Source organism: Harmonia axyridis, chromosome 6 (assembly GCF_914767665.1).
Source record: "Harmonia axyridis chromosome 6, icHarAxyr1.1, whole genome shotgun sequence".
Taxonomy (NCBI): Eukaryota; Metazoa; Arthropoda; class Insecta; order Coleoptera; family Coccinellidae; genus Harmonia; species Harmonia axyridis.
Window position 1 is genome coordinate 10,790,304 of NC_059506.1, and position 27,740 is coordinate 10,818,043.

Sequence of the window (27,740 nt, forward strand, 5' to 3'; positions counted from 1 at the left end):
CGCATCTACGTCTGTTAAGGCGCCATCATTGTCATCGGCTGAGCTACCTATTCCGCGGGTTGACCTGGCTTGCTTTCAGGGCAAGGTTGAAGAATGGCCCAGATTCATCGCTCTATTCGATGCCTTAGTGCATCAGAACAATTCCCTGGCGCCCGTTCAGAAGTTTCACCCCTTGGCATCTGCCATCTCTGGTGAAGCAGCATCTGTCATCTCTGGCTTTCAACTAAATTCGGTGAATTACCCTCTGGCCTATCAAGCCCTTCACTCCCGGTATCAAAACCCTCGTCGGTTGGCGAATCTTTATGCGAATCAGATCTTGGATTCACGGCCCGCATCTGTGTCTTCCTTACCACAGTTGAAGCAATTCGTCACGACGCATCAGAATGCCATTCATGCCATCAAGGCATTACCCATTTCAGATCTGGCTGACTTCCTCTTGTTTTCTCTAGCTTTGCGCAACCTCGATATACCATCTCGCCACTTGTTTGAGGGGCAGTTATCCTCTGATGACTTTCCCACTCTCGCTCAGTTGCTCGAATTCACCAATCGACAGTAGCGAGTGTTGGAGAGCACTTCCGTCACCTCATCCATTGAGCCGAAGGGATCATTAAAACCTCAATCTCCAGCAGGCTCAGCATCTGTTTCCCCATCGTCTGTGCCTTCATCCTCTGGTGTGTATCCTCGCCGCCCTGCTTACGCTGGTGCGTGCCCTTCGTCATCTTCCGTGTGTGTGTTTTGCTCGGCGAATCATTCTGTTCGCCAGTGTCGTGAGTTCAAGGCCATGAACGTTACTCAGCGACGAGCTTTCGTGACTGAAAGGCGACTATGTAGAAATTGCATGTCGTCTTTCCATGCCACCGCTAAGTGCAGTTCGAGTCAGAGCTGTCACACATGCGGGGGACGACACCATACAATTCTCCATCTGGCATCTGCTTCCGCGGCATCTGCTGCCACTGCATCCCCTTCCGTTTCCTATGCTGGAAGGAAATCCCTTTCAACGGAAGAAAGTCCTTCTTCGCCCTCTGTTTCATCAGAGCAGCCAACCCGTGCTTTCACCTCTCTCTTCACCTCAATAAGGGCTCGATCAGCGGGGATCTCGCTGATGTCACGCCGGAGCCCTGAGGCGGCAGGTTCAGTGTCGTCTCGAGCCTCGCCAGCTTCACCACCCCTTCATTCTTCCCACCCCTCTGGAAGTGGTTCCGAATGACTGCACTGGTCATCTCGCGGTTGTCTTACTCCGTCAAACAAACATCTGTCTTCGTCTTTGCGTCTGTTCTCTTCTTATCATCTGTCTTCATCTCCGCGGTCTTCTTTGCGTCAGACCAATAATCCTGACTATCTCATGCCTAGCGCTTGGATACGTCTTGATAACCGGCGGAATGTCGTGTTCGGCCGTGCTCTCCTGGATTCCGGCTGCCAGCACACCCTCATCACCCGTGAGTGTGCCTCCAAGCTTCGTCTATTCATCCACCCTGAAACCATCCAACTTCGCACCTTGAGTAACGCGGATCAGTTTCGCATTCAGGGGTACGCATACGTCACTCTCTATCACCAATATCTATCTGCCCGTATCTCATCATCTGATGTGATAAGTTCTCCTGTCATCACGGACCCTCTGAGCTCCCCGCGTCATTCAGATCAGGATTTTGTCAACATCATTCGGCGTTTTTGGGAACTCGATAAAGTACCTGACGTGCTTCCTTTGACCCCTGCCGAGAAGGAGTGTGAAGTTCTGTATCGCGCTGAAGTCACTTGTGACTCCACTGGCAGATACACTGTTGGTTTGCCCTTCTCATCTTATCGTCTGGGTACCTCTGTCAATGTGGCGACTAGGCAGTTTCTTCGATTAGAAAATCGTCTAGAAAATAACCCTGATCTTCGTGTCGCCTATCATGAGTTTATGCGAGATTATCTCTCGAGTGGTCACATAGAATTGGTTCCTGAATCATTTGACCATTCTCGATATGAACCTTATTATATTCCTCATCATCCTGTACACCGTCCAGATGATCCTGCTACTAAAATTCGAGTTGTCTTCAACGCCTCTTGCTAATGGCAAATCCCTCAACGATCTTCTGCTTACCGGCCCGAAGCTGCAAGCGGACATTTCCACTCTTCTGCTTCGTTTTCGTCTACATCAATTTGTTTTTACTGCCGATATCAGACAGATGTATCGACAGATCCTGATAAGCCCTGAGCAAAGGGATTATCAACGCATCGTCTGGCGTTTCTCCAAACGGGAACCCCTCCAATATTACCGTCTGAACACAGTCACCTATGGAGTTTCCTCGGCTCCTTACCTAGCACTTAGAACCCTTCATCAGCTAGCTTCGGACGACGGACTCAGATTTCCTACGGCAAGGCAAGTCTTGCTGAATGAGATTTATGTCGATGACATCTTGACCGGCTGTTCATCCGAATCTGAAGCTCTTGAATTGCGAAAGCAGGTTCAAGACCTGCTCATGGCGGGTGGTTTTGAGCTGCGTAAATGGGCTACTAATCATCTTCCCCTGCTAGACGGTATCTCATCTGATCATCGTAGGGAATCCTCCTCTATTGACCCCCTTCTTCTTGACCGTGAACCAAGTCTCAAAATTCTGGTACTTGGATGGAATCCTGCATCTGATCACTTCTTTTATTCCGTCCGTTTAAACTCAACGACAGTCACCAAACGGAATGTGCTGAGTTAGATGGCTAGAATCTTCGATCCTTTGGGATGGCTAACTCCAGTCACTTTCTATGCCAAAATCTTCTTTCGTCAGCTCTGTCTACTTCATCTAGAATGGGATCAACCTCTCTCGAATGAGATTCAAAACCGGTGGTCGCCAACCTCCGTTGAGGAGACGGCACAAGAAGAAGAAGAAGGTTGCAGTTTCAATCTCAGCTTCCCACTTTGACAGAGCTTCACATACCACGATTCATCCCTACCGTTTCTTCTTCTGCTCATCGCTTCATCGGCTTCTGTGATGCCTCTGAATCCGGCTATGCTGCAGTTGTTTATTTAAGCACTCCTACATCGTCCGGTCGATTCCACGTGTCTCTTCTAGCGGCCAAATCCAAAAATTTCTCCTTGTAAGGCAATGTCCCTGCCTCGTCTAGAACTCTGCGGTGCTCATCTTCTCGCAAAACTCATGCATCATTTGTCTACCCGCGTTTTACAGAATCTCAGTGCTGACTATATTGCCTTTTGCGATTCTTCTGTTGCCTTGTCGTGGATCCGCGGTGAGAGTCACAGGTGGAAGACATTTGTTGGCAATCGAGTCGCTGAGATACAGGATTTGATTCCTTCTAATTGCTGGAGGCATGTGATATCTGAAGACAATCCAGCTGATTGCGCCTCTCGAGGATTGATGCCCTCAGATATTCATCACCACCCATTGTGGTGGCGCGGTCCTCATTGGTTGTCTCTCGACCCATCCTCGTGGCCTCTTTCTTCTGTCGATTCATCTCAAACTGAACAGGTGGACGACGAAGCAAAGCCGATCTCCTCCTTAATGTTAGCGGCCATCTCCAATGAACCCACCTTCATAGAACGTTTCTCTTCGTATCTTCGTCTCAACCGCGTAACTGCCTTTTGTCGACGTTTCATGGTAAATGCTCGTCGTCCATCTTTCCCTCGGTCAGGTTTCCTCTCCTCCATTGAGCTTCAAGAAGCAGAAATTTGTTTGATACGTCTAGTTCAGTCTCTGCATTTCGCTGAGGAGCTAGCTGAACTTAAAAAACCTTCTTCTCGTCATCGGCTTGTCATGAAACTCCATCTCTTTCGCGACAATCATGAACTTATACGTGTCGGTGGTCGCCCTTCAGCCTCCTTACTACCTTATAAACACAAACATCCTGTTCTCCTACCCAAAAATCATCATCTCACGCATCTGATCATTGATGATGCCCATTATCGTCTACTTCACGTCGGTGCTTTAGCTACGCATTCGTTCATTCGTCGACGGTTCTGGATCTTGGATGGCCGCAACGTAGTTCGTAACCGTCTACGAAAATGTAACCGATGCTTCTCCTGTAAACCTCGTCCTCTCATTCAGCCAATGGGCAATCTTCCGCCTGAGCGGTTATCTTCTGCTATGGCTTTTCTTACCACTGGCGTTGACTATGCCGGTCCATTTTATGTGACGAGTGCGCGACTGCGCGGAGCCGTCAGCACCAAAGCATATCTAGTCGTCTTCATCTGTTTCACTACTAAAGCGGTTCACCTAGAGTTAGCGTCTGAGCTATCCACTTCAGCTTTCATTGCTGCTTATCGTCGCTTTGTTGCACGCCGAGGTCATCCTTCTGTTATCTTTTCGGATAACGGGACCAACTTCGTGGGTGCGCATAATTACCTTCGTGACCTTGGCCGCTTATTGGCAGCTCCACAACATCAACAAAGTCTGTGTGATGCCACCTCTTCCTCTGGCACTGACTGGCGATTCATACCTCCTTCCAGCCCTCACTTTGGCGGCCTTTGGGAGGCTGCTGTCAAATCTGCTAAGCATCATCTCACTCGCGTTATCGGCGAGCAAAAACTCACGTACGAGGAGTTTCTCACCGTCTGTACTCAGGTGGAGGCAATTCTCAACTCTCGTCCTCTGTATCTCCCTTCGTCTGATCCTTCTGATTTTGAAGCTCTCACACCAGGGCATTTTTTGGTTTTTCGCTCCCTCACCGCTCCTCCTGATAACGATGTAAGTTCCGTATCAGTAAACCTTCTGTCTCGCTGGCAACTAGTCCAACGATTTCAGCAGGACTTCTGGAAGTGTTGGCGTACGGAGTACCTGCACACCTTGCAGCAACGTCACAAATGGTTGCACCCATCTACTTCTATCCTTCCAGGTACCGTTGTCGTCATTCGAGATGACAATCTTCCTCCTCTAAAGTGGTCTATCGGTCGTATATCATCTGTTTTTCCGGGAAGTGATTCCACAACCCGCGTTGCTGATGTTGCCACTGCGTCTGGGACAATTCGGCGACCAGTCGTTAAATTGTGTCCTCTTCCAACTCAGTAGATTGCTCCTGAATTATTTCGTCTGTTCACTTCTTCAGTTCAGTTATCTTACTGAAGGGACACTTCAGGGCGGGCGGCATGTTCAGTCGTGAACTACGGTAGTATTTCTTCTCGAACGACCCCGGTAGAATCTGATTTCGTATCGGCTGTCAGCGGAGAATCAGAACAGATCTTAATATCGATCGTACATGCTAATATAGAAAAGTTTCAAAGGAGACAAATTAATTAATCTTCTGATAACTCATCGTAATTAATTTTAGTTTATTTTCATCTATCTTCTTCATCGTCATCTACTAGTGTTAGTGAACTAAATAATATTGAGCAACTATTCGTGAAGTGCCCTGAATTTATCATCAACCAGGTGAGGCCATAGGTACTTAAGGGAGGTAAATTCCCCTGAATTCCCTTCCTTGGAACCTCCTTTTAGGAACCAGATTAGCGGTGATTCGCCTAGGTTTCTTCTGCAGCCCGTTGGGTAAGTTGCATTTCAGAATTTTTCGGTTGTTCAATATTAGTAGAAAAATTCATCTGAAATTGACCGCAAACCCCTTTTTGCGGACAATTATCTTGGAATGATAAAATTGATGATCTTTTGCTGAGTATTGGTTTCAAGAGATGCTCCTATGATTCCTATGTTTATATAAAGAATGATGAAGGCAAATCAGTTATAATTGCTCTTCATGTAGACGATTTTTTCGGAAGACAAGAGCAAGACTCAAAAGTTGAAAGAAAAAATTGGAAGCAACTTCAAGATGAAGGATCTTGGTGAAATAAAAGAATGCTTGGGAATGAAGATCACGCGAACAAAAACAAATATTTGTCTTGACCAAAAGAAGTACATAGAACAAATTTTGAAGAAATTTGGAATGGAAGACTCAAAACCGGTAAGTACTCCACTGGAAGCAAATTTGAAATTGGAAAAGGCTGATGAAAATGATACCCTGTATCCATACCAAGAGCTGATTTGTGCTTTGATGTATCTATCAGTTTGCACTCGCCCTGATATATCATTTGCTACAAGTTTTTTGAGTCAATTTAATAATTGTCACAAAAAGGAGCACTGGAGTGCAGCAAAAAGAGTTTTGAGGTATCTTAAAGGAACTATGGACTACTGCCTATGTTTTCAAAAGACGGGAATATCAATTCAAGGATTTGTCGATGCCGATTGGGGTGGATGTATTGAGGATCGTCGATCGTACACCGGTTCAGTAATGATTTTCGCCAACGCAGCTATTAGTTGGCAGTCCAGAAAGCAAAAAAGTGTTGCACTAAGTACTACAGAAGCTGAATATATGGCTTTGTGTGAGGGAGCAAAGGAAGCAATATATCTCAAGGCATTGTTAACAGAGTTGTATCAAGAATGTGAGACCATCAATATCTACAATGATAATCAAGGAGCAAACAAGTTAGTTTACAATCCAGTATTCCACAACCGCACGAAGCATATATCTATCAGATATCATTATGTGAGAGAACTTGCCAAGGATAATGAAATTTCTGTTCATTATCTACAGACAGAAGAAATGCCAGCAGATATCTTGACTAAATCCCTATTCAAGCCAAAACATTCATTTTGTGTTCATGAATTAGGATTGATAATTATAAAATGAAGTTTATTTCCAGAATGATATAATAATATTCTGCTTCATTTTTGCCATAAGTGAGGGTGTTAGAAATCTGTTCATTTCTAGTAGTCTCAATCTAATGTCAGTTGTTTTTGTAATGAATGTCAAATTAATAAATGTTTTGTCATTGATTCAAACGCTGTTCATCGTGATATATACTTATTAAAAAGGTATATATATATATATATATATATATATATATATATATATATATATGTAAGGAATTTCCTCGATCTGATTGAATTACGCGAGTAGTCAGGTCAATGAATCAGATTGCTTAATACTAATACGGAACGTTGTTAAATTCGCAAACGTATCATCAGTATGATCGATGAATTCATTCCGAATACAGTGAGTTGCAATATTGTGAAATTTATCTAACGACAAATTAGTGAATAAGAACATTGAATGTTGTTTCTTTGTTATTTACAGGTAGGATTAATATTCTAGATCATGTATGTAAGTGTAAATAGTGTATATAATAATAAAAGCTTTGTTATTTACAGAGAAACACAGCTGTTTTTATTACAACCAGAAAGATACTTAATAACATTATAAAACAACATTCTGGTTTTAAATCACTATGGAAAAGTTGAAGTTCACATTCAAAATGCTGGCTGCTTCAGATGGGAAGTCAAATGTGCTTTGTGTGACCAGAATAACTACAACGGATGAAAATACATTCAAAATCCCAAATGAGTATTCAAATGCATTATTACATGTAGAATTACTAAAAACTGCGGCATATACAAAAATCAAGAAAACTTGCTCACAAAGAGGCCAAACAAGGAGAGTGTGGGTGAGTTTAACAAAAGAAATGAGAAATACTTATTTCGATGAGGATGGAAATATCCAGTTTGAAAGCGTATACTTAGAGGAAGTGAGTGAAGAAAGCAGTGACACAACTACAAGTACTAGTGCTCCAGAACATTCATTAGAAAAATTATTAGAGAAGATACTGAAGAAAAACCAAGAAAATAGTGGAGAGAGAAATGTGGGTAAATTGGCCACAGAATTTACTATCGGAAAATTTGATGGAAAAAATGCAAATGCAGAGCAATGGTTAAGAAGTTTTGAAAAAGAATGTGAAAGATTCGAAATTGATGAAAATTGTAATAAAATAGAAATTTTGAAATCATTTATGGAAAAAGTTGCTGCAGATTGGTATGATTGTACTCTATTGAAACTCACTATCACAGCAGAATGGAATGATTGGAGAGAAAATTTTTGTAAGACTTTCTCATGTAAAGGTTGGTCTCCAATAAAATATGCAATAGCATTTAGATATCAAGCGGGCTCACTATTAGAATATTCTATGAAGAAGGAAAAATTACTATTACAAGTAAGAAAAACTATGGATAGTGATACGCTTGTTGATCTTATTGCTATGGGTTTACCCAACTTCATATTAGACAAAATTGATAGAGAAAAAATAGTGAAATCTGAAGATCTACATAATGAATTGAATAAATTAGAACATTTAACCATGAAAAAAAATTCAGAAGTCAAAAAGTTTAAGCCTGACTTTAAGGAAAAACGGAGAAAATACCTTGTAAAATATGCAAAGATAATTACAAAGGAACAAGATTTCATCCCGAAATGGAATGTTGGTTTAGAGACCCAGAAAAGAAAGGTAACAAACTGAGACAAGTAAATAACTTAACTTTAGATGTAGAATTAAGTACCGATGATACAAAAAACTAATCGTACCACCATTAATTGAACTCAAAATTAGGTTGAATGATATTTTGGAAATACCTGCAATTTATGATCCAGGATCAAATATATCATTGATAAATGCTAAATTGATTAATGTAAAGACAAAAAATGGCTATAAAAAGAAAACTAATTTGAGAACGATTAATGGTGTTCATGAAACAGATGGTATGGTAAAATTAAAAATAAAAATATTAAATATAGAAGAATATGTAAACGTGTTCATAATCAATAATGAAAATTTCAAGTACAATTTCCTTATAGGCCTAGATTGTATTCAAAAATTTAAGTTGATACAAAATGAAAGATTAGAGATAGAACAAAAAGATTCCGAATCTAATATATTAATGAATGAGTATCAAATTAATTTTAATGAACATGTAGAGATAAATACTTTCAATATTTCAATGAATCATTTGAATAATATTGAAAAAAAAGTTATAACAGATTTAGTAAACAAATATAAAAATATTTTTGCTAAAGATAAGTACGATATAGGTACCGTAAAAGACTATGAAGCAAGAATTGATCTCATAGTAGATAAATATTGTAGTAAAAGGCCTTATAGATGTACAATTGATGACAAGAAAGAAATAGAAGTACAAATATCTCAATTACTTGAAAAAAAATTTGATAGAAGAATCATATAGCTCTTTTGCTGCCCCGGTAACTTTAGCCTTTAAAAAAGATGAAAATAGAAGATCAAGATTATGCATAGATTTTAGAGATTTAAACAGAATAATAGTCCCTCAATCACAACCGTTCCCATTAATAGAAGACCTAGTAATCAAAACAAGAAACTGCAAATTTTTTTCAAAGCTTGATATTAATTCTGCTTTTTGGTCAATCCCTTTACGAATTGAAGATAGAAGAAAAACGGGATTTGTAACCCAAGAAGGTCACTTCCAATGGACTTGCCTACCATTCGGATTAAAAACATCTCCGGCCATTTTCCAAAGAATTCTTAGTAATATAATAAGAAAACACAAATTATCAGAGTTCACAGTTAACTATATAGACGACATTTTAATATTTTCAAAATCCTTTGAAGAACACATAGATCATTTGACACAGTTATTAGAAGCAATCATGAAAGAAGGATTTCGATTAAAACTCTCGAAATGCACATTCGCACTCGACTCAGTACAATATGTAGGCCACATAATAAAACATAACACGATCTCGCCAATGAAGGATAATTTAATATCGATAAGAAATTTTCCTGTGCCAAAAAATAGAAAAAATGTTCGACAATTTTTGGGTAAAATTAATTTTTACAACGAATACATACCAAAAAATTCAATAACTTTAGACCCACTACATAATTTACTGAGAAAAGGACAGGACTTCATTTGGTCAGAAAAATGTCAAAATGTATTTGATTATATGAAAAATTTTCTTTGCACCCAACCAGTTTTAGCCATTTTCGATCCAGGCTTACCGATTCATATATATACAGATGCAAGCTTGCAAGGCATAGGTGCCGTTTTAAAACAACCACAACTGAACGAAAATAGTAAAACAGAAAAACCAGTAGCATATTTTTCCAAGAAATTGAACGAATCACAGAAAAAGAAAAAAGCAATTTATTTGGAATGTATAGCAATAAAAGAATCCGTGAAGTATTGGCAACATTGGCTTATAGGTAAACACTTCAAAGTATTTTCAGATCACAAACCTCTAGAAAAGATGAATATAAAAGCTAGAACTGACGAAGAACTAGGAGATCTCACTTATTACTTGTCGCAATTTGACTTTGAGATAATTTATCGCCCGGGCAAGGATAACTTAGAAGCAGATTGCTTAAGCAGAAACCCGGTGCTAGACGCTGAAGAAGAAGAAGAAGACAAGATAAAAGTGGTGAACTTAATAAAATTAGAGGATATTTTAGAAGACCAGAAGCAGAATAAAGATATAAAAATCAATAAAAATGGACTGAGAATGGACAGTAAAAATAATTTGTGTTATAAAAAAGCAAGAAATAAAGAGAAAATTTTACTGTCAGAAGAATTCAGTGAAAAACTAATTAAGGACACACACAATGAATTTGGTCATATTGGAATAAATCAAATGAAAAACAAAATACTCACTCATTATACAGCAGCAAATATATCAGAAAACATAAGAAAAATATGTAGATATTGTGAGGTTTGCATAAAAAATAAAACAAGAGGACAAAACAAAATTGGCTTAATGTCACATCTTGGGCCCGCAAAAAAACCATTCGAAATAGTCTCCATAGACACAATAGGTGGATTTGGTGGCTCAAGATCCACGAAAAAATATTTACACCTCCTAGTAGATCACTTTTCAAGGTATGCTTACATATTAACATCGAAAACACAAAATGCAAATGATTTTGTTAAACTAACAGAAAATGTACTAAAAGATCACGATATTCAAATACTTTTGACAGATCAATATCCAGGTATAAACTCTAAAGATTTCAAAAATTTTTTAGTGGAAAAAGGGATTACAATGATTTTTACAGGAGTTAATGCACCATTTTCGAATGGTTTAAATGAAAGACTCAACCAAACCTTAGTAAATAAGATAAGATGTACAACGAACGAAGGAAAAAATAAGCATGCATGGACAACTGTAGCTCATAACTGCATAGATCAATACAATGAAACTGAGCATACAGTGACGAAATTTAGTCCAAAATATTTATTAGAGGGCGAAGATACATCAATATTACCGAATGAACTGAAAAAAAATAAAAATTATAATCAACTAGAAAACGATAGAATGACTGCATATAGGAATAGTATAAAATATCATGAGTATAATAAGAAATTATATGACAAAAATAGGAAGGAGTTCGACTTTAATGTGGGAGATTTAGTGTACATTGAAAATGGCAATAGAATGAACCGGAAGAAATTAGATGAAGTGAGAATCGGGCCATATAAAATTTTGAAGAAGATATCGAATTCAATATATGAAATTGATATAGGACATAAGAAATCAGAATCAAATATATTTCACATTTCGAAGCTCATTCCAAAACCTTGTTAATGAAAACCTTAGCATATACTTAAATATAAATTTATATAATTTTTGCAATATTGTAATTCACGCAAAATTTTCTTGTACCAAAAAAATTATTGTCTTAAGGGGGGAGATGTAAGGAATTTCCTCGATCTGATTGAATTACGCGAGTAGTCAGGTCAATGAATCAGATTGCTTAATACTAATACGGAACGTTGTTAAATTCGCAAACGTATCATCAGTATGATCGATGAATTCATTCCGAATACAGTGAGTTGCAATATTGTGAAATTTATCTAACGACAAATTAGTGAATAAGAACATTGAATGTTGTTTCTTTGTTATTTACAGGTAGGATTAATATTCTAGATCATGTATGTAAGTGTAAATAGTGTATATAATAATAAAAGCTTTGTTATTATGCCTTACTATGCCTTATTGCGTCTCAGGAGTTGTCTTCCTGTCGAGGAGCTACTCACTATTTATTACAGCATGGTTTACAGTCATCTAAATTACAACGTGGTTCTTTGGGGCTCCTCGACAGTGTCAAGTCGAGTTTTCATTTCTCAGAAGCGTATCGTACGACTTATTTTCGGACTTCGGCCATGCGATTCATGTCGTCCGATTTTCGGTCAATTTGGTATGCTTCCCTTCCCATGTATTTACATTCTTAATTGCCTCAATTATATCCACCTTAACATCAGTAAATACAAGAGATGCTCTGACTTTCATGGGTATGAAACACGCCATACTGATACCATAGCCTTCCCCAAACATCGTACAGCTAAATATGAGTCCTCACCGGGCTTTATGGGCATTAAATTGTACAACCGTTTGCCTAGTAGGTTGAAATCAATGAATGGAAGGTCTTTCAAGCGAGAAGTAAAGTTGCTATTGATTGAAGGATGCTACTATAGTGTTGGAGAGTTCCTTAGGGACTCCATTCTTTGAATCTGTTTTTTTTTTGTTTTTTTTCTCTCTATGAAATTGTATACTATTTTTATATGACTTGTCCTATACATTTGTTTAATGTCAGGAAGGATCAATAAAGTTTATTATTATTATTATTATTATTATTATTTACAGAGAAACACAGCTGTTTTTATTACAACCAGAAAGATACTTAATAACATTATATATATATATATGTGTATATATATATATATATACATACCTGATGCAAGGCTACCTGATATACCTGACATACCTGATGCAAGGCTACCTCTTTCCGCAGACAGAAGGAACATTCCTGGCCATACAAGACCAGGTTGTCCCGACTAGAACATATCTGAAATATATTCTACAACAGCAGGTGGAAAGCACTAAATGTAGACTGTGCAATGTTGCGGAGGAGTCGGTCCAACATTTATCATCAGGATGCTCAACCATAGCGAATACGAAATATCTGGCTCGCCATAACAATATGGGGAAGGTTGTACACCAGCTGTTGTGTCTTCAGAAAGACCTCATCCAGCACTTTACACCACACCACGTGTACACTCCAAAAACTGTACTGGAAAACCAACATTCCAAAGTTTACTGGGACCTAACGCTCATAACGGATAGAGGGGTTGAGCATAACCGTCCAGATATGGTGGTGTGGGACAAATTGAACAAAACCGCCACCATAATAGACTTCGCGGTTCCCCAAGACAACAACTTGGCGAAGACCTACGCAGAAAAGATTAGGAAATATGAGGCACTAGCACATCAGATTAAAGATATGTGGAAGCTTAAAAGCGTAATAATTAAGCCCCTGGTCATAACTGTGAATGGTCTCGTCCACCGTAAGAGCACTCAACATCTCAAGGAGCTGAATCTGCCTAAGAACACGATCACATGGATGCAGAAGGCTGTGATTTTGGGAACCGTGAATATCGTACGGAAGGTCGTATACCCCCATTGATCAAAAAGAGGGTTATCCTTGATGCCTTGGCGTCCGGATAACTCTACGAAACCCACTAATAAGTGTGAATTAAAAAAAAAAAATATATATATATATATATATATATATATATATATATATATATATCGGGTGTCCCAAGGTGAGTGGCCTATTAGATTATTATGGAAACTATTGATGGTAAAGATTTCAAATTTTGTGGATAGATATTTGGCCATGTAAGGTACATTTTTAAAATAATTTCACATTTCCAGAGTTGCCGGATGTACGACAATTTGGCAACAACTTTGTTATTTTAGATGGGACATCAGGTATTTCTATTTTTTTTATGATACTCCATAAAATATTACATCTATTCACTCTTACTTTTCCATCCCTATCTTTAACGGTTTTTGATTTATTAATTATTTTTCGAAATTTTAGATCAAATTGGCGTATTACGAAAATGACTCTAGTTCGCTCAATATTTGAGATTTAAGTCAGAAATTTTGCAAGTCGTTAGATATTGATCTGTTCTGTGTCACTGTTTTTGAATTATGGTTGTCAATAATACAGGACGGACCAAAAAAAATCATCATTTGCCAAGTTACAAAATTGTAAAAAAGTCTATTTTTTCAAATTAGACACCTAGTATATTTTTCAATTTTTGGAATCAGTACAACACACTCTACAATTTTTTTATTCACGTCCCTATACCTATCTCAACTGGATTACGAGTTATATGCGTTATATGTGTATATCTTTCTTGAGCCATTATTTATAGAAAAACCTCGGAACAAAACACCTGTTAGGCAATAATTGTTTATTTTGACATTTATGGATTGAACTGATTCATTGATATATCGATCTATGAACGACATAGAGAAAATAACAATACAAATGAAATTAACGCTTATTGAATCAATGCGAAATCTAATAAACGCATATAACTCGGAATCCAGTTGAGATAGGTATAGGGACGTGAATAGAAAAATTGTAGAGTGTGTTGTACTGATTCCAAAAATTGAAAAATATACTAGGTGTCTAATTTGAAAAAATAGACTTCATTACAATTTTGTAACTTGGCAAATGATGATTTTTTTTGGTCCGTCCTGTATTATTGACAACCATAATTTAAAAACAGTGACACAGAACAGATCAATATCTAACGACTTGCAAAATTTCTGACTCAAATCTCAAATATTGAGCGAACTAGAGTCATTTTCGTAATACGCCAATTTGATCTAAAATTTCGAAAATTAATTAATAACTCAAAAACCGTTGAAGATAGGGATGGAAAAGTAAAAGTGAATATATTCAATATTTTATGGAGTATCATAAAAAAAATAGAAATACCGGATGTCCCTTCTAAAATAACAAAGTTGTTGCCAAATTGTCGTACATCCGGCAACACTGGAAATGTGAAGTTATTTCAAAAATGTACTTTACTTGGCCGAATATCTATCCACAAAATTTGAAATCTTTACCATCAATAGTTTCCATAATAATCTAATAGGCCACTCACCTTGGGACACCCGATATATATACAGGGTGAGTCTTTGACTTGTACATATATTTTAACCGAAGATTTTTGGGGTCAAAAGAAACACTTTTTTCATTTACCATTTTTTTCGATTCGGCCCTGTTAAAAAGATATAGCCATTTTAAATTTTCATAATGAGCTAATTCACCCCTGGTAACCGGAACACTGAAGTTTTCGCAAGTATAAGATATACAATTTGAACCTTGGAAATAAGATACTAGATTGGAAAAACCATCATAAACTCACTTTTAACATTCCTTTTGTTGAACAAAGTAGTATTTCTAATACAATAAATGAGTTATCCCAATTTCATTGGCGATAAAGATTAAATATTTTTCTCTTGATTTTCTATTTCATTTCCGATAATCATAACGAATTGAGCTCGCTACCACCCATATTAGCTTAGCTATGATACTCATAATTCATATCCATTCATTCATTTATTATATCGCATTTATAATATATCGTACAAGAATTGACATTTAACCTCACATTCTCAAATAAATCTGTAAAAGTTCTAACACAGACTAGTAGTCTGTGGTTTTAAGTTTAAACCTCAAATTTCGAGTGTTGCAAATTTGAACACAGCAGTTCGAATAATCTATGTTCTAACCTAAACAGGGTCCCCGCAACCGCGCGTGCAACGCGTGCACAGCACGCGGGCGCCACTCTAAAAGGGCGCAAAAACCTCTTATAGACCGCATGAAGAACCGATGGACCAAAGGATTTCGAAAAAGATTCTTTCAAATGTTTTCAACAATATTTTTTCCAAACTTCTTTCTTGCAATTTATACAAGTTTCCGAACGTCGCAATCAGTATGAAATTGGCAGATATTGGTTTACAAAAACGCATACTCGATGCTAATCCTAGGGCATTTTTTGCGCCATGTGCTGCACACAGCTTAAATTAAACTGAAAATGATACTGCTAAAGGTTTCAAATGAAACAGTGGACTCTTTTGATATTGTACAAAAACTTTATATATATTTCACTTCATCCACAAAAAAATTGGAATGTTATGAAAAGCATGATCCTCACCTCAGTTACATCTAAAACCCCAAAGTGATACTAGATGGTCAAGTACAATTGATGCTAAATTTTTTCCATTGGAATATGTAAAAATAGCCTTTTATTAATAGCAGAAAATGATACTTTTAACATAGAAACTAGACATAAAGCAAGTTCTCTTTTATTGAATATTCATTCTTTTGAATTTATTTGAAGTATAATAATTTCTTATGATGTTTCAATCCAGATTAATATTGTAAGCAAAATGATGCAAAGTGTAGCGATTGACATTAAAGTGTGCCAAAACTATTTGAAGAATTTAATTGATCATTTCAAAAATTATAGGGATGATAATGTTCTCGAGGAAAAACTTGCGGAAGCTGGAAAACTAGCGGCTGCTCTTGAGATAGATCAAGGTTTTTCTCCATTACAAACAGTAAGACGAAAGTATAAACCAAAATTGTTCGATTATGAACAGACGGATGAGGCACCTCAAGATCCAAAAATCGCTTTTAAAATAAATTTCTTTTTGAAAATGATTGATGAAACACTAAGTTCCTCAAATAGTAGGTTTGATATGATATCTGATTACGATAACGTTTTTTGTTTTATTTGTGATATTCTTAAATTAAATGAAAAATATCTATTAAAATGCTGTCATGCTCTTCAACAAAAGCTAACTGATCAGGAAAAAAAAGGCTGACGTGAAAGAAAATGATTTATACAACGAGATAAAAGCCCTAAGATTATTTTCATTACCTGAAGCGAAAATCCTCTACTATATATTTTTGAAAATAATCTAACTTCTTCTCTACCGAATCTTAGTATTGCCTCAAGAATCCTTCCCACTTTACCTGTGTCTGTTTCTTCTGGTGAGAGATCATTCACTAAATTATTAAAAATAATTATTATTTATTATTATTATTATTATTACTATAAATACAGAGTTGAGTATAAACTATAAAACTCTTGAAAAATTAGTAAAAACATAAAAAAAGCTTGATTGAGTGAAAACAAATACAAAAATTCATTAAAAACAATATAAGAAACAGTAATCATGATTAAAAAAAAATAAGATTCCTTAAGATATGATAAAAAAAACGAAAAAAAAAGGCCACCAACATGACTAGGAGTCACACTGTCACATCGATATATTGTAGGTAAAACCTGGTAATACAAACAAGTAGCCACTCAAAAGCCTGGATTCTACTTATCTGAGGATGACAACGTAGTTATCGAAGGAATTCCTTTCTTGTATCTAATAGTTAGATCAGATTCCCCAGAATAACGTCTTGTGTGAAGTTCCCTACGAAGATCCCGTAGGTGTTTAATCTGTAGCGGTGTTTTATCACTATCTATGGAAACCTTTTTATAAATTTCTACTGTAGAGAGAATCCGTTTATGACGTAAAATATTGCTGGGCGCAGCCAAATTCGAAAATTCTATCTTTACTGGTCTGAATGCCCCCTGTCGTACTTGACCAAGCCGTCTAACTGACAAAACATGGCTTGCTGAACCTTCGCTAATCCTTGAGATGATGTCAAGAATTATGGACCGATCTGATGACTCGTTCTCATTTTCAGGAACGTTGCGCATTACCAAATTATTGGCTCTCTTAATCCGATCAAATATCTCATTTGGATCAATGTACGATGTCGATGAAGGTTCAATGTTGCAGGTCTGAAATACTTTTGCCAAGTTGGAAGGTTTAACGATATCCTTCAAATTCGATACTTCTTTTCTCAATAAATTTTGATTCTTCTCCAACCCAACAACATCCATAGATACCAACTGATTTCCTAGGTCAGAAACAACTCCCTCTAGAGATGTATGGGATACCTTGAGAACACGCAGCTCCTCACTACATTCCTGCAATGATGATGCATGCTTTTTTAAAATTTTGTCATGAGCCTCCACCTTTCTTAAGCAGCTGGTCAGCCTATCCGAAAAGTCCTTCTGCGTCTTCCTTATTCCTGCAATATCTTCAGCTATTCCATCGAGAATAGATAATCTGGACAATATTAAATCTAACTGGTTAGGTGATCCATCAGATTGACTAATCGAACCATCCGAGTTGCCACGAGGTGGTCGGGGATTATTTCTCTGCTGGCTGGTCATGACTATTTTGACAAAGTAACCGAACAATTCGAGTACTTTAGACCCACAATATGGATGATTAAAGACGAGGGACACACACTTCACTCAACCGAGGCCGATCGGTGAGACTTAATTATACTAACAAGGTAGGCCTAGGATGAATTCAGGGTAAAAAAAAACAAAGGTTCAAGAACACAGGTGAGGATACTTCTCATTCAGCAGGATACCATAGGTAGATACCATAGGTATGGGCACCTTTAGAATAATATTGAATTTTCAACAATCGCAAAGAACATATGCTGAGCGTCAGGCGCGAATCAATAGAAAAACGAAAGTAATGGAAATCCTAAACTAACAATTCAATTCAAACGAAAAATAACAATTGTAAATACCTTAATAAGAAAACTCAAATTATATGATGTTGATAAGCCGAATTTTGTGAACTACACTGCTAGGTTATGAATTCTCTCTCCAAGTTTGTCACTTTACTAAATCAATAATTACGGAGCACAAAAATAACGTGTATACTTCTGAACATATGACACTCGAATTAAAAACTATTTGAAGTCCACCATGTCATAAGAAAGATTTTCTGGATTGGCAATCTTAGATAAAGAGCAAGAGATACTCGATAAAATTGATTGATTGATAATATGAAAGAATTTGCAGCAGCCAAATCTAGAAAAACATCCATTCAATTTCTGGTTTGATCCTAATTAAACGTTTATGCCTTTATAAATAATTTATAGAAGAATACAACTTAAGTTTTGAAACACATTTGAAATGTATTATGTTACAACTAACACCATAAAGTTCTTAAGGCAATGAAGCTTGCTGATAGATTTTCAACCATTCTACAATAAATTCTTAACAAAACCTAAAAAAAAATTTTTTCGATTATCCAGCAGTGCTTTTCTCCACCTCCCCCCTTTAAGGGGCGCCAAAATATGTTCCGCACGCGGGCGTTGATGTCCCTTGCGGGGGCCCTGAACCTAAAATATTCATTTACACTGTTGTTGTTATTATGATTTTGATATTATGAAATGAAAATCATCGAAGATTTGAAGAATCCCAACAGAATATTGAAGTTCCATACATATTTTCGAGAAATTTAAAAACAATTTCCAAAATAATTGTGTGGATACAAAATAAATAAGTGTGCATTCTGATAGAAAGTAATTCCTTTATGAAATGAAGCATTTGATTTGTTCCAACTATCTCATAAAAATAATGATCTGCTTCAATATTTTTGGAGCCATCAGTGTGAAAATATGGAAATGAAGTTTTATGGCTCTGTAATCAATGGAAAATGTTAGACTCCACTTGTAATCAAATTTGTTCTATAATATGTACCTACATTAAAGCCAACTCTACTACTTGATTCTTCTTGATCTTGCCATTGAAAATAAATGAGAAGTATTCAATAATATCCACAGTTGAATATCCTGTTTCTTTCAACTCACCTATTTGTTTTCATATTAAAACAATTATGGCACTCTTGGAAGTATGTCAATCATATGCTCTAGGATGAATTTATGGAACAGCAAAAGAATAAAAGTATTTAATCTCAATCACATGAAAATTTGTCCAGTATGTACTTAGTGGTATGTTTTGATCTGAGTTTGAATGACCCTCGAAGAATACAGTATTGTTCAATAGCAGCAGTCTTTAGTGGGATATTGACTGTTGTCATTATAATGGGACTATTTTGTGAAAACTTTTTTGAACATGGGCTTTATGGGAAAGCTGGACTTTTCAAAATAGAATGTTGATTTTAATGAAGTATCTCCTTATTATAAGAGCTGTGTCAAAGCTCAGTAATTTGTAATCAAATAGATGCGTTGAGGTGAGCTTATTCAAATAACTTCATTTTCAAACTAAGTTGGCTAGTATTTCAATTCTAAAATCTGAGACATGACATCAAAGTGAATATTCATTTCTGTGGTTTTTTTTCCACAACAGAACAGAGTTGCATTTAGCCAAAGTACCCAATTTTTCGAATTTCACAGATAATTTTTTTTTTTTAAGATCAAGTTACTCGAAAACGGCGCTTTGTAGGAGAAAATATGAAGAATACTTTTATTTTCCAAATTAGCCAAATATTGTTCAATGAACGTTCAAATTACTTTTAAGAGTTGGGTTCTTCGAATTTCTGGTATTTTTATGTGATGTAATGTTCATAACGAAGAAACTGAAAGATGTGTAGAGAATCTTGTGTTCGGAGAAGATGTATCACATCAAGGAAAAGCTATATTCCAAAAATCATTTCCTTCAATAGAACCATTTACGAGATATAGCTGAAAATCACTTTTTTTTATCGATTTTCAACAGCCTGTATCTTTGTAACCGGGCCGAATCGGAAAAAACTATAAATAAAAAAAGAGTTTCTTTTGACCTCAGGAATATTCGGTTGAAATATATGTACAAGTCAAAGACTCACCCTGTATATATATCGGGTGTCCCAAGGTGAGTGGCCTATTAGATTATTATGGAAACTATTGATGGTAAAGATTTCAAATTTTGTGGATAGATATTTGGCCATGTAAGGTACATTTTTGAAATAATTTCACATTTCCAGTGTTGCCGGATGTACGACAATTTGGCAACAACTTTGTTATTTTGAATGGGACATCCGGTATTTCTATTTTTTTTATGATACTCCATAAAATATTGAATCTACTCACTCTTACTTTTCCATCCCTATCTTCGACGGTTTTTGAGTTATTAATTATTTTTCGAAATTTTAGATCAAATTGGCGTATTACGAAAATGACTCTAGTTCGCTCAATATTTGAGATTTGAGTCAGAAATTTTGCAAGTCGTTAAATATTGATCTGATTTGTGTCACTGCTTCTGAATTATGGTTGTCAATAATACAGGACGGACCAAAAAAATCATCATTTGCCAAGTCACAAAATTGTAAAAAAGTCTGTGTAAGTGAATAGAAGAATTGTAGAATGTTTTGAACTGATTCCAAAAATTGAAAAATATACTGGGGGTCTAATTTGAAAAAATAGACTTTTTTACAATTTTGTAACTTGGCAATTGATGATTTTTTTTGGTGCGTCCTGTATTATTGACAATCATAATTCAAAAGCAGTGACACAGATCAGATCAATATCTAACGACTTGCAAAATTCCTGACTTAAATCTCAAATATTGAGCGAGGTAGAGTCATTTTCGTAATACGCCAATTTGACCTAAACTTTCGAAAAATAATTAATAACTCAAAAACCGTCAAAGATAGGGATGGAAAAGTAAGAGTGAGTAGATTCAATATTTTATGGAGTATCATAAAAAAAATAGAAATACCGGATGTCCCATTCAAAATAACAAAGTTGTTGCCAAATTGTCGTACATCCGGCAACACTGGAAATGTGAAATTATTTCAAAAATGTACCTTACATGGCCAAATATCTATCCACAAAATTTGAAATCTTTACCATCAATAGTTTCCATAATAATCTAATAGGCCACTCACCTTGGGACACCCGATATATATATATATATATATATATATATATATATATATATATATATATATATATATTCAGGACCAGGTTGTTCCGACCAGGACATATGCCAAACACATAATGAAACAAGCTGTAGACAACACCAAATGTAGATTATGTAATGGCGCGGAGGAGACGGTGCAACATCTCTCGTCTGGATGTTCAGCGATTTTTGGCACCAAATATCTGGCAAGACATAATAACATGGGGAAAGTTGTACATCAGATGTTATGTCTCCAAAAGCAACTCTTACAGTGCTTCACGCCGCACCACGTATACAACCCGCAGACGCTTATGGAGAATGAAGCAACAAAAATATATTGGGACCTGACCGTCATCACAGATAGAGGTGTCTAACATAACCGACCGGACGTGGTAGTGTGGGATAAGATAGCAAAAACCGCCCTCATAATAGACTTCGCTGTGCCTCAAGATTACAACCTCTCTAAAAGCTACACCGAAAAAATCTCGAAATATGAGGCCCTAGCAAGAGAAATGAGGGATATGTGGCAGCTAAAGAAAGTAAATATAAAACCTATCATCATCAGCGCGAATGGACTCGTCCATCGTAAAACAACCGAACATCTGAAGGAACTAAACTTACCACAAAATACTCTGATGTGGATGCAAAAGGCTGTGATATTGGGCACAGTCAACATCAAGCGAAAGGTGCTTTATCCTCATTAACGGACTGAGTTGCTCTTGGCGTCCTCGCCCGGGTAGCTCTGGATTACTCCACAACTGTGTGAATTTAAAAATATATATATATATATATATATATATATATATATATATATATATATATATATATATAAACTTCAAACTTATTTTTAAGAGTCTTTAGTGTATAACTGTGAACTATTGATAAGGGTCAAACGACTCGATTATTTTGGAGAATAAAAGAAAACTCTTTATTCCTTGCCAAGCTTTCGAATTTATTTAATTCTTCTTCAGGGCTTCTGAAATACAATACAAATCCTTCACATATTCAGTTTAACAATAACTTCGTTAATAATTCACTTACAGAATGTGAGGTTATGTTTAGGAAACTTGCAAAACTACAAAACATTTGTCTTAATTCAATTCACATTGATCCTTTAGACATTAAAACGACAATAATTTTCTTCAATTTCAAAAGGAAGAAGGCAGATTACGAAAGTGTCAAAAACAAACAAAACAATATACCTATCTAGCCAGTTGACACAAAGGAGAAAAAATAAATAAATTAAATATTTTAAGTAATATATTTTGGTTGTGAAAAAAATGTTTTTATTTTGTTGACGTTTCAAATTGAAGAAAATTATTGTCGTTTTAATGTCCAAAGGATCAATGTGAATTGAATTAAGACAAATGTTTTGTAGTTTTGCAAGTTTCCTAAACATAACCTCACATTCTGTAAGTGAATTATTAACGAAGTTATTGTTAAACTGAATATGTGAAGGATTTGTATTGTATTTCAGAAGCCCTGAAGAAGAATTAAATAAATTCGAAAGCTTGGCAAGGAATAAAGAGTTTTCTTTTATTCTCCAAAATAATCGAGTCGTTTGACCCTTATCAATAGTTCACAGATATATATATATATATATATATATATATATATATATATATATATATATATATATATATATATATATATATATATATATATATATATATATATATATATATATATATATATATATAGTTATAAGTATGATAAGGGGTGTGGGAAAATTGATAAGTGTTATAATTTCACTCTTCTTTATTTCATTTAGTCGACGTTTCGATCCCGATGGGGACCTTCTTCAGGACTCTACAATAGCAATAGAAAACAGTCAAAAAACATGGCAATCACAAAACATGTAAAAATAGTACATACCGAAATACAGAGTTGTAAAGATCTTATTTGAACACAAATCAATAGCTCTCTTGAGAGCTATTGATTTGTCGGACGTTTTCGACCTAGCAAAACGATTTTATCCACAGAGTTTACCTTTGTCTATGGATTATTGAATTTTATCTGTCTTTGATGGTTGTTTATTTATAAAAATTAACATTTCGTCGTAGTTTGTATTGAAAAATTTCAATACCTAACTTGTTATACTTCTATAATTGGATTTTAAATAAAATTATGGGTATGGAATGCAGATAACAAATGAATAGGCAGTGTATATATTTTTGGAATGAGATATCTGGTGGTGACTTTGGACAATATCATTAGTAAGACTTTGGGGACAGATAATTTTTTCGTGTAATTATATAAAGCGTTGTGCATGTTCAGTTTATTCAGAAGAGCGATGGACATTCAAGCTAGGGATATGAAGAAAAAGGCCAAGCTTTTAAAAAAGCTGACCATGTTTACAATATATGAAGTGGACTGGTTTCATTACTTCTAAATAAATGAGACAGACTTCAGTGAATTTTCCACCTTATTATATCGAAATTATGTAATGGATGAAGCAGAAGAAATTTACTCATTCAAGGGTATCGACTGGGACATCAGTGTCCCAGAAGTATTTTATAAATGTCCTGTTCGGCAATAAATATACCCAGCATGGAATCAATTGGGAATATAAAGCCAGATCAGTTTATTCAAGGTACTATATCTATATTTGTGTCAGCTAATAGTTTATTATCATACGAAAGTTTCAGAGAAAAAAATATCATATTCAGGAAAAGGACTTGAAGTTTGTCAGTTGGACCTGAGGCTTGTTGCTTTTCTGAATGGTGTTATTTTCAAGAATGGGGAGTCAGTGAAATTATTGGAAGTCAAATGTCTATTCATTGGTAAGTTTCTAGTAAGTTATAGAGATTATTTTTATAATTGTTTATAATTTCAGGCCAAATTATTTCTGCTGAAAATACTGAGCACCATTGCCAATATTTGAGAAGAGGAAAAGCCGGCTAATTTGAAAGAATGAATAAACATTATGCTAGAGTCTGATTAAGTATGACAATTATTAATTTGAAAAATTGGGACTCTATAGTGTTCTCATCTGGTGATAAGACGTTCAAAACTGTTAGTGAGCCATTTGATGAAGAATTCACAATAGCTAATTCTTAAAACTTGAAATGATTTATTTTAAAAATATGCTTTACACATTGTGTAGCATGAAAGTTTTGTTAGAGTTCACCCTGTGTAACTCTTTTTTAAACATGCCTACAACAAATCAAATCGATTAGTCCATCTAGCGGCAGCTAGATGAACTAGATTATAGAGGACAATTGGTCCATCTAGCGGTGAATAGACGAACTAGCGTATGAAGGACGATGAGTCCTTCTAGCGGCCTATAGACAAACTCCTATAGAGGACAATTAGTCCATCTGGTGGTCAAGGGAGGTAAAGGAACGGTTGACGGCCGTTACGTGTTTTTCCAGACTGTAGTCGATGACTGAAAGTGGTGGATGTAACTCACGTGTTTTTCGAAAAATCTCGTTAAAAAGAAAGTATAGTTAATGGTGTTGAATACGAGATATCTAAGTTGGTAGCAGAGCGAATAACTCTTAATTTTTGACAACAGTATTTTTGTCGATATCATTGTGAAATAATTGAAATAAATCCCATATAACAAAATGGACAACAACCAAGAATATGACGTTCCCATCAATACAGAAGCTCAAATTGAAGACCTTGATTGGATGATTACATCTCCACACCAAGAAGAGGCAGTGAATAAAACAGATTTTGCTACGTTAATAAAACAGCAAGTAAATGAAACTCTTGCCAATGGAGGGTTAGACTTTAACTGGGACTTCGTTCATTGAATCTACTAGATTTCCTAACTGAAGAATATGGAAGTTTGTCTCACAATATGCCTTTTGGTAATAGAGTTCTTCATGATGCTCAAGCAATGCAATATTTAATATCAACACTATCTAAGGGGATTGCAAAAAGTTTGTTGAAAAGTAAAATCTGCTAATAGTAAATATAAGCAGATCCTAGAAATGTTTTCTGGTCAAAAACTTCAAGAATTTATTGTTATCGAAGAAAACTATAATAAGTTGCATTTTCGTGATTATGACTGTCCTATAAAATTCGTGACAGAATTTCAAAACAGTATCGAAGAATACAGAAAACTGGGAACAGTATTTGAAGATCTATTGATTGCTAGGTTCTTGGTAAAATTAAAATTGAGAATTGATATGAATCTGGAAAACTATATCCTATTTTTTATAATATGATGAGAAGCTTGCCAGAACACCTGAGAAACTTCAATACTCGCATCCGAAAAAGGAAAAAATGAGAATGAAGAAAGTTAAACATGGAAGAGAAGTAAACACACAACCCCAATGAAGGAAATGGAGCATAATGAAAATCAGAACCAAAAAAGAAATATTGATTTCAAGAAAAGAATAAGCATGACTGATTTATACTCCAAATAAGAAATAGAAAAATGGATACCTATAGAACTGGAAAAAAAACCAAGGTGAGAAGTGTGGTACCTACTTACACACTCAAAATGTATGTCCCTATCCAGGGAAACTCTGCTATAGGCTATAGGTTTGGACACAAAAAAAAAAAATGTAAAGAAAGTGAGTATGAGTAGGATTTATAATGTATGATAGTGTAGTGACTCGAACAGAAAGAATCGGAGGGGGAATTGTGGCATAAAAGGTGTGCTCACATTTCCTCTACGTACTTGAATAAATTACGGAATGTGTCAACAGGTATGACGGAATTTATTTACAAAAAAAAAAAAAAAAGCAATGGAAAAATCCTCCACATGCTCTCTATCGAAATTAACTAGGAAAACGATAAACAAAGCCAGAAATGGGTCAAATAGATCATGTGAAATAATTCACACAGATTTAATTGGTCTAATCACACCAGCCACATTTGTTAACAAGAATAAATATATTCTAACCTTTCTTGATAATTATACTTGCTTTTTGCAAACTTTTGTATTAAAATCCAAAATACAAGTACCTGAGTGTTTAGAGCAAAGTTAAAGAACTTTAAAATCAATGTTTTCTGAGAAATATTCATTTAAACTTATAAGATGTCACAATGGAATAGAATTCACAGGCAATGTGACTACATTAATACTTGATAAGTACAGTATTGAATTACAAACAGCTGAACCATATACTCAGAACATAATGGTACAATTGAAAGATTGAATCGCACTTTAGAAGAACGCATTCGAGCTTTACTTGTAAGTTCAGGATTTTCACTATCTTTTTGGGGCCTAGCTACTCAATGCGCAACTTATTTGTACAACAAAACCCCTTTTAACAAGAGCAATTTACTTACTTCATTAAAGCACTGTTTATGTTGATGTATTTCATTGCCCAAAATTACCCTTATATAATAATAATCTTTATTCTCTGACCTCAAATCAGTAATGTTGACATAACTATTTTAGATATTATTGGATGCAATATGAAACTGTTTTTTATTAGGGCTCAAACTTATGAGTAAGTAGGTGAGTTTATTGATAAATAGGAATAATAACTGTAACACGTTTGAGACATCCACTGAATAGGCTTCACAACCCGCCAAACGAGCTGCTGTATCAGAAAACCGAGATTCAACCAATTAAGGATCGAATAATACATCTTAACCAAAGATTCTCCAAAAGACTGTCTGAAACTGAAGAAATAAACAACTTATTTCTAAGTGAACAAACACACCACAGTACAAGAACATTTCCAACATCAACCATTATCGAAAGCTTAAGATGCCTCAACATATGAAGTCCTACTACCTATTCTTACCTATTTTACTTTTACAATAATGTTATTCATAGAACTCATAGTATTTATGTATATATATTTTCTATTTTCTTTTAATTGTACATGGCTGAAGTGTAAAAAGAAGAACAATTCTACCGTGTAATGTCATATTTCTATGATCATATTTTTAACCTTTTTTGTGAGCTCGATGTAGAGCATTATTATTAAAAGCAGACCTCTTGGTGTAAGTACATATATTGTTATTCATTATCAGTTATACTTGTGTTCAATATTAGTTTCATTGATTATATTACATAGTTAAAACAGTTCTGCTGTGTTATTCTTAACCCAACGATTATAGGTTATGGGCCCAGAGTTGTGTAGTGTAGTCTGAATAGTGAAATTTTAATTGTCTTGAACGTGTGAAAGTAATCTGGTGTAAATTGAAGAATTGAAATGGCGTGTTCAACAATATCCAACATTCGTCCATTTGATGGTAGCAATTTCGAGAATTGGAGATACCGTGTAGAAAGAGTACTTGAGAGGAATGGAGTTTTAATAATGTTGAAGAAAGAACGTCCAATTGATGAAAGCAAAATTAATGCATTCGATAAGGATGATGCCAAGGCACGTGACATTATTGTACAGTGTATAGATGACTCTGTACTGGAATTAATCAAATGCAAAACAACAGCCAAGGATATGATGGAAA

The 27,740-nt window shown here is 35.5% G+C and overlaps 3 protein-coding genes and 1 long non-coding RNA gene across 4 annotated transcripts; all 4 read left to right on the forward strand.

Moving 5' to 3' along the window:
* The first annotated feature begins 1,914 nt into the window (after window positions 1–1,914).
* Window positions 1,915–3,031, forward strand: LOC123682865. The gene is made up of 2 exons (XM_045621670.1): window positions 1,915–2,821; window positions 2,866–3,031. The coding sequence occupies exon 1, from the start codon at window positions 1,965–1,967 to the stop codon at window positions 2,688–2,690; it is 726 nt and encodes a 241-aa protein (XP_045477626.1). The 5' UTR covers window positions 1,915–1,964; the 3' UTR covers window positions 2,691–2,821; window positions 2,866–3,031.
* Window positions 3,032–3,080: 49 nt separating this feature from the next.
* LOC123683049 lies at window positions 3,081–4,997 on the forward strand. Its single transcript, XM_045621945.1, has one exon. It carries the CDS (start codon window positions 3,081–3,083, stop codon window positions 4,995–4,997), a length of 1,917 nt encoding a protein of 638 aa, XP_045477901.1.
* Window positions 4,998–6,844: 1,847 nt separating this feature from the next.
* Window positions 6,845–8,266, forward strand: LOC123683050. The gene is made up of 2 exons (XM_045621946.1): window positions 6,845–7,053; window positions 7,113–8,266. The coding sequence occupies exon 2, from the start codon at window positions 7,205–7,207 to the stop codon at window positions 8,264–8,266; it is 1,062 nt and encodes a 353-aa protein (XP_045477902.1). The 5' UTR covers window positions 6,845–7,053; window positions 7,113–7,204.
* A 15,057-nt stretch (window positions 8,267–23,323) lies between these two features.
* On the forward strand, window positions 23,324–27,355 carry LOC123683498. The gene is made up of 2 exons (XR_006747989.1): window positions 23,324–24,139; window positions 24,193–27,355. It is a non-coding gene; the product is annotated as an uncharacterized LOC123683498 (long non-coding RNA).
* The last annotated feature ends 385 nt before the right edge of the window (window positions 27,356–27,740 follow it).

Bases quoted from the DNA above. Each gene is read 5' to 3' on its own strand.
- LOC123683049 (XM_045621945.1), top strand. From the start codon at position 3,081: ATGTCCCTGCCTCGTCTAGAACTCTGCGGTGCTCATCTTCTCGCAAAA.
- LOC123683050 (XM_045621946.1), top strand. From the start codon at position 7,205: ATGGAAAAGTTGAAGTTCACATTCAAAATGCTGGCTGCTTCAGATGGG.
- LOC123682865 (XM_045621670.1), top strand. From the start codon at position 1,965: ATGAACCTTATTATATTCCTCATCATCCTGTACACCGTCCAGATGATC.